Raw genomic sequence first — 10,884 nt, 5'->3', positions numbered from 1 at the left:
AAGCATAGGTGAGCATGAGGAATCATTTTCACACATGAATTGGCCACCATGGAGTCCTGACCTTAACCCCATTGAAAGTCTTTGGGATGTGCTGGAGAAGACTACGGAGTGGTTCGACTCTCCCATCATCAATACAAGATCTTGGCCAAAAATATATGCAGCTCTGGATGGAAATAAATGCTGTGACATTGCATAAGGTTGTAGAAACAATGCCCCGACAAATGTGCGCAGTAATCAAAGCTAAAGGTGGTCCAACGAAATATTAGAGTATGCAACTTTTTTTTTTTGGCCAGGCAGTGTATCTAAATAGTATACTATATGTTATCTATACTAAGTAACTTTGGACAAAAAGCATCTGATAATTAACTGAACAGAAATCCCTGTCCTAGTTTACCTGATATTCCCTGATAAAACAAATGGAAACACAACAAATGTTTGATAATAAATCAACTTCACGATTTGCATCCTCTTTTCTGCTTACCTTCAGGTCTGTCAGTATCTTTTCCAGCCAGGAAAAGACACTCTCTGTGGGGCTGGTGTCGGTGCAGCCGATGCTGGGTGCCTGGACCTGCAGCTCCACCACAGTGGGCCTCAGCACAATGAAGGTTAGGGGTTTACGAACCTTCTCCAGCTTACGCTTCTTACAGGGGGGAGACTAAGAGAGATTCAGCAGGATATTAGTCTGTATTAGAGTGATTACACGTCTGACATGTTGTAATATTACATTTAAGAAGTGTGCACCCTTTGGTACACTTTAATATTAGAAAACAGAATGCAAAAATCAATGTGCTTAAATCTTAGGGACAGGTGGCCAGCAGAGGGCAGCAACATTAACAAAATCACTGCAGTATAAGTATACAATATAGTATCATCTTGACCTCGAATTCTAGGACCAGTGCTGGATCTATCTGGGGTCCTTGTCACACTAATGTTTGTCTGCAGTCACAGGCATTGCATCAAAAACGAAAGAACCAATGGACACTGGGTCACAACATCCAATACCACCAAACCACCAATGGTTTGAGTAATAAACAACACCTCCACACCACAAACCAAGTTTTGACTCTCATGACACGATCTGATGATTACCATAATTACAAGTTAACAACTGTTCATGTCTTTGTCGAACTCCTAAATACAAGTTAGAAACTCTCTCACTTGACCACTGTGACATGTAAAAACAACTAAAATGCTCTCAAGCATTGCTTCAGTCACATGTTTCTCTCCACCCATAACAGAGAATCTGTTGTTACACCAGATAAATGGACAACATGAGTCATCACAAGCCAACGGACCGACTCCCTTGATACAGAAAAAACTACACCATGCATCTACGACAGGAATTTATTAACTATCCGTCTGTATTTTTTAACAAGGCACCCAAATACAGCACAGACACATTTCCCTTTTTTCCTTCTGTTACTGATCAAACGGTTTCTCCTAAATAAAATTGGTAAGTCATGGCGCTAATAATGGCAAGGTCATGGGTTCGACTACCTGGAAATGCATACTAATAAAAAGTACAGCAGGAATGCACTGCAAGTCTCTTTGGACATAAGCATCTGCGAAAATGGGCTGCTTTCTGACTCCGCATCACCGCATGGAACAGTAAATCACAATAAAAGACAAAGCACACAGCTACTCCGCCATGAATCACAGGTTCTTTCGCCACTCAACACACAATTGCTCCTGCTCTGTCTGGATTAACAATACATTTAGTAAACACCATAGGCCATACATTAAAATGTTAAACCTACACTACATATACTGCCATATGCCTAACTAATAAATTAGATTTAGGGACAATCAACTACATAGTTATGGTGTCTGAATAACCCTGTGTTTAGGTTGTTGGCTTTGCTGTTTGTCATATCTCAGCAGCCATTGCTGAAGTGATGGTTTTAGAAAATGTAACATTAAGGCAGGTCCCTTCGGAATTAATTCTGCTCCGACACAAGAGGGCGCCATTTTCTGATGTTTAGTTCTACAAACTGCTTAGCATGACAAATTCTCATCTCCACACTAACAAAATAATAAAATCTATGAACAAACGCACTCTCTCACCTAAATTCACTAAAATATTAAACAATATTGTGGTCGCAGTATTTCTGTAACAACAAAATACAGACTAGGAGTATCTACAGTGTATTGTATCTGAACTGATGTTTTATAGATTGTCTGGTTATGAAGTGCAAAAACGAGGCATCAAAACATCTCTGGCCATTGTGTCTATTTGTGTAAAGCACATAATGAATGGACTGACACACACAAATCCATACCCTCCCACTTAATTTCTATCAGTCTTAATCAGAGCAATGCACTGCTTTTAGTCCCTCTTCACCATGAATTACAACCCCCTCCACTCCATCCATTATTTATCTGAGACACAAATTTACTTTAAGCAGGTTGAGTAGAATCTGCATTAAATGGCTTCTGCTCTCAACACGAGCCTCATTTCTAAGCACGCACACATCATAAGCCTTGGGATTTTTAGTGTGCCGAGACTTAGCTGAGAGGTCATTATTCAATTACTGAACACAAGCAGATGAGTGGCAGAGTGATCAGTGGTTATCCTCAGGTGTTGACAACTGGGCTTAGTCTGTCCCACTTTACACTTTCCCCAGCACTAGTTCCTGTAAGCACCGCAGCCTCCTGACCTTTGTCCCCTCACCCTCCACATCTTTTATATCCCAGGCATGCTTTCATATATATATATATATACACATACATACCATACACACATACACACACAGTCAAATATATTATATATACACCGATCAGCCACAACATTAGAACCACCTGCTTAATATTATGTAGCTCCCCCTCGTGCCGCCAAAACAGCGCCAACCTGCATCTCAGAATAGAATGTGTCAGATGGGCTGGTTTGAGGATTTCTGTAACTGCTGATCTTCTGGGATTTTCACAAACAGTCTCTAGAATTTACTCTGAATGGTGCCAAAAACAAAAAACATCCAGCGAGGGACAGTTTTACAGATGGAAATGCCTTTTTAATGAGAGAGGTCAACAAAGAATGGCCAGACTGGTTCGAACTGACAAAGTCTACAGTAACTTTGTACAATTGTGGTGAGAAGAATAACATCTCAGAATGCTATTCTGAAATGTGGGTTGGTGCTGTTTTGGCGGCATGAGGGGGACCTACACAATATTAGGCAGGTGGTTTTAATGTGGCTGATCGGTATATATATATATATATATATATATATATACAGTGGTGTGAAAAAGTGTTTGCCCCCTTCCTGATTTCTTATTTTTTTGCATGTTTGTCACACTTAAATGTTTCAGATCATCAAACAAGTTTAAATATTAGTCAAAGATAACACAAGTAAACACAAAATGCAGTTTTTAAATGAAGGTTGTTATTATTAAGGGAAAACAAAATCCAAATCAACATGGCCCTGTGTGAAAAAGTGTTTGCCCCACCTGTTAAAACATAAATTAACTGTGGTTTATCATACCTGAGTTCAATTTCTCTAGCCACACCCAGGCCTGATTACTGCCACACCTGTTCTCAATCAAGAAATCACTTAAATAGGACATGCCTGACAAAGTGAAGTAGACCAAAAGATCTTCAAAAGCTAGACATCATGCCGAGATCCAAAGAAATTCAGGAACAAATGAGAAAGAAAGTAATTGAGATCTATCAGTCTGGAAAAGGTTATAAAGCCATTTCTAAAGCTTTGGGACTCCAGAGAACCACAGTGAGAGCCATTATCCACAAATGGCGAAAACATGGAACTGTGGTGAACCTTCCCAGGAGTGGCCGGCCGACCAAAATTACCCCAAGAGCGCAGCGACGACTCATCCAAGAGGTCACAAAAGACCCCACAACAACATCCAAAGAACTGCAGGCCTCACTTGCCTCAGTTTCATGACTCCACCATAAGAAAGAGACTGGGCAAAAATGGCCTGCATGGCAGAGTTCCAAGATGAAAACCACTGCTGAGCAAAAAGAACATTAAGGCTCATCTCATTTTTGCCAGAAAACATCTTGATGATCCCCAAGACTTTTGGGAAAATACTCTGTGGACTGACAAGACAAAAGTTGAACTTTTTGGAAGGTGTGTGTCCCATTACATCTGGCGTAAAAGTAACACCACATTTCAGAAAAAGAACATCATACCAACAGTAAAATATGGTGGTGGTAGTGTGATGGCCTGGGGCTGTTTTGCTGCTTCAGGACCTGGAAGAATTGCTGTGATAAATGGAACCATGAATTCTGCTGTCTACCAAAAACTCCTGAAGGAGAATGTCCGGCCATCTGTTCGTGACCTCAAGCTGAAGCGAACTTGGGTTCTGCAGCAGGACAATGATCCAAAACGCACCAGCAAGTCCACCTCTGAATGGCTGAAGAAAAACAAAATGAAGACTTTGGAGTGGCCTAGTCAAAGTCCTGACATGAATCCTATTGAGATGCTGTGGCATGACCTTAAAAAGGCAGTTCATGCTCGAAAAACCCTCCAATGTGGCTGAATTACAACAATTCTGCAAAGATGAGTGGGCCAAAATTCCTCCACAGTGCTGTAAAAGACTCATTGCAAGTTATCGCAAACGCTTGATTGCAATTGTTGCTGCTAAAGGTGGCCCAACCAGTTATTAGGTTTAGGGGGCAATCACTTTTTCACACAGGGCCATGTAGGTTTGGATTTTGTTTTCCCTTAATAATAACAACCTTCATTTAAAAACTGCATTTTGTGTTTACTAGTGTTATCTTTGACTAATATTTAAACTTGTTTGATGATCTGAAACATTTAAGTGTGACAAACATGCAAAAAAATAAGAAATTAGGAAGGGGGCAAACACTTTTTCACACCACTGTATATATATATACACACACACACACACACACACATACAGGTGCATCTCAATAAATTAGAATATCCTGGAAAAGTTCATTTATTTCAGTAATTCAACCCAAATTGTGAAACTCGTGTATTAAATAAATTCAATGCACACAGACTGAAGTAGTTTAAGTCTTTGGTTCTTTTAATTGTGATGATTTTGGCTCACATTTAACAAAAACCCACCAATTCACTATCTCAACAAATTAGAATACATCATAAGACCAATAAAAAAAAACATTTTTAGTGAATTGTTGGCCTTCTGGAAAGTATGTTCATTTACTGTATATGTACTCAATACTTGGTAGGGGCTCCTTTTGCTTTAATTACTGCCTCAATTCGGCGTGGCATGGAGGTGATCAGTTTGTGGCACTGCTGAGGTGGTATGGAAGCCCAGGTTTCTTTGACAGTGGCCTTCAGCTCATCTGCATTTTTTGGTCTCTTGTTTCTCATTTTCCTCTTGACAATACCCCATAGATTCTCTATGGGGTTCAGGTCTGGTGAGTTTACTGGCCAGTCAAGCACACCAACACCATGGTCATTTAACCAACTTTTGGTGCTTTTGGCAGTGTGGGCAGGTGCCAAATCCTGCTGGAAAATGAAATCAGCATCTTTAAAAAGCTGGTCAGCAGAAGGAAGCATGAAGTGCTCCAAAATTTCTTGGTAAACGGGTGCAGTGACTTTGGTTTTCAAAAAACACAATGGACCAACACCAGCAGATGACATTGCACCCCAAATCATCACAGACTGTGGAAACTTAACACTGGACTTCAAGCAACTTGGGCTATGAGCTTCTCCACCCTTCCTCCAGACTCTAGGACCTTGGTTTCCAAATGAAATACAAAACTTGCTCTCATCTGAAAAGAGGACTTTGGACCACTGGGAAACAGTCCAGTTCTTCTTCTCCTTAGCCCAGGTAAGACGCCTCTGACGTTGTCTGTGGTTCAGGAGTGGCTTAACAAGAGGAATACGACAACTGTAGCCAAATTCCTTGACACGTCTGTGTGTGGTGGCTCTTGATGCCTTGACCCCAGCCTCAGTCCATTCCTTGTGAAGTTCACCCAAATTCTTGAATCGATTTTGCTTGACAATCATAAGGCTGCAGTTCTCTCGGTTGGTTGTGCATCTTTTTCTTCCACACTTTTTCCTTCCACTCAACTTTCTGTTAACATGCTTGGATACAGCACTCTGTGAACAGCCAGCTTCTTTGGCAATGAATGTTTGTGGCTTACCCTCCTTGTGAAAGGTGTCAATGATTTAGTCTTCTGGACAACTGTCAGATCAGCAGTCTTCCCCATGATTGTGTAGCCTAGTGAACCAAACTGAGAGACCATTTTGAAGGCTCAGGAAACCTTTGCAGGTGTTTTGAGTTGATTAGCTGATTGGCATGTCACCATATTCTAATTTTTTGAGATAGTGAATTGGTGGGTTTTTGTTAAATGTGAGCTAAAATCATCACAATTAAAAGAATCAAAGACTTAAACTACTTCAGTCTGTGTGCATTGAATTTATTTAATACACGAGTTTCACAATTTGAGTTGAATTACTGAAATAAATGAACTTTTTCACGACATTCTAATTTATTGAGATGCACCTGTATATATATATAATTTCATAAATTCTATATTAAATATATTAAGTAATTCCATCAGTAATTAATCATTGTACATTTATTATAGATTTTAATATGTGATTCAATTATATATAATATAAATATGTAAATCATAATAAAGTTATCAAGAGGCCACACATTATTGTTTTTTTGTTGTTGAGAAAACAAGATTACTTATTTTATAACAAAAACAAGAAAGAATAATACATGTCCTCTATGGGCTTCCAGATGAGCTGCTGATATGAACTTAAAATCTCTGTACGGTATTAAGATGTTTTCCTTATTTCATGAATTAATCAGCGCTGCATATTTACACACAAGACTTCTGACAGCTTCAGTCCCATTCTGAAATGGACATGCGGATGACACATTCATTTACAGTGCATCCGTAAGTATTCACAGCGCTTCACTTTTTCCACATTTTGTTATGTTACAGCCATATTCCAAAATGGATTAAATTCATTATTTTCCTCAAAATTCTACAAACAATACCCCATAATGACAATGTGAAAGAAGTTTGTTTGAAATCTTTGCAAATTTATTAAAAAAAAAAAAAAAAAAAAAAATGAAAAAAAAAAAAATCACATGTACATAAGTATTCACAGCCTTTGCCATGACACTCAAAATTGAGCTCAGGTGCATCCTGTTTCCACTGATCATCCTTGAGGTGTTTCTACAACTTGATTGGAGTCCACCTGTGGTAAATTCAGTTGATTGGACATGATTTGGAAAGGCACACACCTGTCTATATAAGGTCCCACAGTTAACAGTGCATGTCAGAGCACAAACCAAGCCATGAAGTCCAAGGAATTGTCTGTACACCTCCGAGACAGGATTGTATCGAGGCACAGATCTGGAGAAGGGTACAGAAAAATTTCTGCAGCATTGAAGGTCCCAATGAGCACAGTGCCCTCCATCATCCATAAATGGAAGAAGTTTGGAACCACCAGGACTCTTCCTAGAGCTGGCCGCCCGGCCAAACTGAGCGATCGGGGGAGAAGGGCCTTAGTCAGGGAGGTGACCAAGAACCCGATGGTCACTCTGACAGAGCTCTAGCATTTCTCTGTGGAGAGAGGAGAACCTTCCAGAAGAACAACCATCTGTGCAGCACTCCACCAATCAGGCCTGTATGGTAGAGTGGCCAGACGGAAGCCACTCCTCAGTAAAAGGCACATGACAGCCTGCCTGGAGTTTGCCAAAAGGCACCTGAAGGACTCTCAGACCATGAGAAACAAAGATTGAACTCTTTGGCCTGAATGGCAAGCGTCATGTCTGGAGGAAACCAGGCACCGCTCATCACCTGGCCAATACCATCCCTACAGTAAAGCATGGTGGTGGCAGCATCATGCTGTGGGGATGTTTTTCAGCGGCAGGAACTGGGAGACTAGTCAGGATCGAGGGAAAGATGAATGCAGCAATGTACAGAGACATCCTTGATGAAAACCTGCTCCAGAGCGCTGTGGACCTCAGACTGGGGCGAAGGTTCATCTTCCAACAGGACAACGACCCTAAGCACACAGCCAAGATAACAAAGGAGTGGCTATGGGACAACTCTGTGAATGTCCTTGAGTGGCCCAGCCAGAGCCCAGACTTGAACCCGATTGAACATCTCTGGAGAGATCTGAAAATGGCTGTGCACCGACACTCCCCATCCAACCCGATGGAGCTTGAGAGGTCCTGCAAAGAAGAATGGGAGAAACTGCCCAAAAATAGGTGTGCCAAGCTTGTAGCATCATATTCAAAAAGACTTGAGGCTGTAATTGGTGCCAAAGGTGCTTCAACAAAGTACTGAGCAAAGGCTGTGAATACTTATGTACATGTGATTTTTTTTGTTTTTTATTTTTAACAAATTTGCAAAGATTTCAAACAAACTTCTCACGTTGTCATTATGGGGTATTGTTTGTAGAATTTTGAGGAAAATAATTAATTTAATCCATTTTGGATTAAGGCTGTAACATAACAAAATGTGGAAAAAGTGAAGTGCTGTGAATACTTTCCGGATGCACTGTAGTTCTAAATAAAAATAAAAAATAAAAACATTTTACCCCACATATTTTTGAGTCTGCCTTCTGCACTGAATTTTTTCCATCTGCACAGGGGCAACATTACACGTGCACGGCTGCATGCAGCTTAGAGGGAAAACTGCTTTCAGCACTGCAGGTTGCTTTTTGAAACCCTACCTTCTTTTTAAGTGAGAGTTCTCAAGATACCCCCCACCTCTCTCAATACATTCATGTCTGGATTCACGATCTAACTGTCAGGGAGATTGATCTGGCTTCTGTGCACTCTGCTAATGGGGCTCAGCTGGCTTCAGAGAGGAAGAATGGATAGAGGAAGTGAAAAAGTGAAAAGCCTGGGCTGAAGACAGCACGAAAGAGACAGAGTGAAGAGTGTACAAAAAGCACAGAAAGATGTGGGGGAGAACTTGAAGTGCCATCCAAATCTAGTAGGGATGTGCACAACTACATATTTTCAAAATCGACAGGTCAGTGGGTTGCCTGATTGACTAGCTGACTTATCAGTTTTAAGAAAGCCCTGTAAAATTAGACTGGTTTCGGGATCACCTGTCCTCGATCGGACGTGTTTCTTAAGATTAGGGTATACTTCACTTTTCCATGTTCCATTAGGTCTTTTGTAAAGTCAAGAAATCTAGCCTTTCAGATAGGGCTGGCTATTGATACAGATTTCCCGATTCGGATTCACAAGCTCTCAATTCCGATTTCGATTCAATTCTGATTCATTTGGGTATATTTCAGTTATAATGTCCATTTTGCTTACATATGAAATTCTCTTTCAGCTAATGCTGTTAATTATACAGATGACCTTCTAACCTGAAAATCTAAATTTTACAAATTGTATTTTTAGCATTAGTTTTTCATTACTTTGGTCACATTCTAGCTTTTTAAAAATGTACAAATTCCATGTACATTTAGATAAATATGATGTCCTAAAACTGCATATATTATATTGCATATTACAAACATATATATTGTTAAATGTTTATTGTTAAAAGCATAATTTGTACTATGCAAGTATTTACACTGCCATTTAGAACTAGCGCTATAATGGTTCTGTCTCTTTAAGAATAGCGGCAGTTCAGTGAGCCTTTCTGTTGTGCGAGTGGGGTCAAACAGCTTCTTTAGCACATCCATGCTTTGTGTGATTAGAATTAAATATTTCTATTTATTTATTTTTTTTTATCAACAACTGACCCTAAAGAACAGGAAGGACATTAAAAGAGATATTATTCAATGATACATAGACTGCGTGGATCTCTTCTTTGGACACACATTACATGGAACGGTTAAAAACAAACTTTTACTCTCAGCACACAGTCAAGGATCTCTTGTCGGCCACTATACTACTCAATCACTGAGTCCTGCTTAAATCACTCAAGATCTTGGGATTTCAGAATTGATATCGGAAAATCGATATTTTTACCCATCCCTATTTTTAAAGTATACTCTTTTGACAGCGAGCCCATACGAAACTGTTCGATGCATGCACACTATGACTTATTTATATAGTCAACTCAAGGCAGAGATGTGAATAGGTACGCAATGCTTGAAAAACTGGGCTACAAGCGGACAGTCCACGCAGACTGTGCTGACAACAAAATTCGATGTAGCGGCACAGGGAAAACTAGTAGTAAGTACCATGATAAGTATGCTTTAGCCTGTATTGGCATTTACATAAGACGTGTTCTTGTGTTCAAAAACAACTACACAGAGACTTTGTTAGGGTGCCTGGTGAGATTTTTGTCACAGCGTCTTAAAAGCAAAAACGCTCATGGCAGAATGCTCAAAAAACAACATGAAACATGATGCATCTGCCAAAGATGTCTGACTGTGAATGGTTTATAATGGTGGTACTTTTAAGTGGGTGGATTTAAATACGCAACTTCTCCAAAAAAAAATTAAAGTGCAAACTGTATAACAGCTAAAGCACATCACATTGTCAGCACGTTAATTAAAGTACCTTAAAAGATCAAAACTAAAAAAAAGAAAAAGCAAAAAAATCTAGATTGTTGGATGACTAATCAACCATTTGTGACCCATCAGTAAAACCTAGACATGTTCATACAGCTCTGGAATGATATCTGATAGATCTGTATGCTGGCTGAGGGTAGAGAGGGAGGTGGAATGGCTCGCATGCAGACAGATATGTAGGCTCTGCTCAAGTGCTCACGAGGAGAAAGGCATCTGGGACTTGGGGAATTCTCCTGAAATACCATAACAAATCATCCCTCCGCCCCCTTCTCCATTCCCTCAAACCTTTTTTCCTTTATACCTCCTTCCCTTTGTTCCCAATGTTCCTCATTGCCTTCTAAAGTGCGTGAATATATAGCATTGTCACCCTGCCCAAGAAACCGGTGCTATGAAACGTCGTCCAAAGGATGTGCGCTGTGCCTCA

General features: G+C 40.1%; 1 protein-coding gene across 3 annotated transcripts in view; it reads right to left on the bottom strand.

The window, feature by feature from the left end:
* mettl16 (methyltransferase 16, N6-methyladenosin) overlaps positions 1-10,884 on the bottom strand; it is a 47,400-nt gene that overhangs the window by 2,680 nt on the left and 33,836 nt on the right. For all 3 annotated transcript variants that reach the window (XR_007895427.1, XM_051679970.1, XM_051679971.1), the window contains exon 9: positions 482-655. Coding sequence is in view for 2 of the 3 variants with exons in the window: in XM_051679970.1 (XP_051535930.1) it covers positions 482-655 (174 nt within the window). In the remaining variant the exon portion in view is untranslated. The remainder of the gene's footprint in view (positions 1-481; positions 656-10,884) is intronic.

Source organism: Myxocyprinus asiaticus, chromosome 39, assembly GCF_019703515.2.
Source record: "Myxocyprinus asiaticus isolate MX2 ecotype Aquarium Trade chromosome 39, UBuf_Myxa_2, whole genome shotgun sequence".
In the NCBI taxonomy this organism is placed as follows: domain Eukaryota; kingdom Metazoa; phylum Chordata; class Actinopteri; order Cypriniformes; family Catostomidae; genus Myxocyprinus; species Myxocyprinus asiaticus.
Note: the sequence above shows the minus strand (reverse complement) of the source record. Positions and strands in the feature narration are given on the sequence as shown.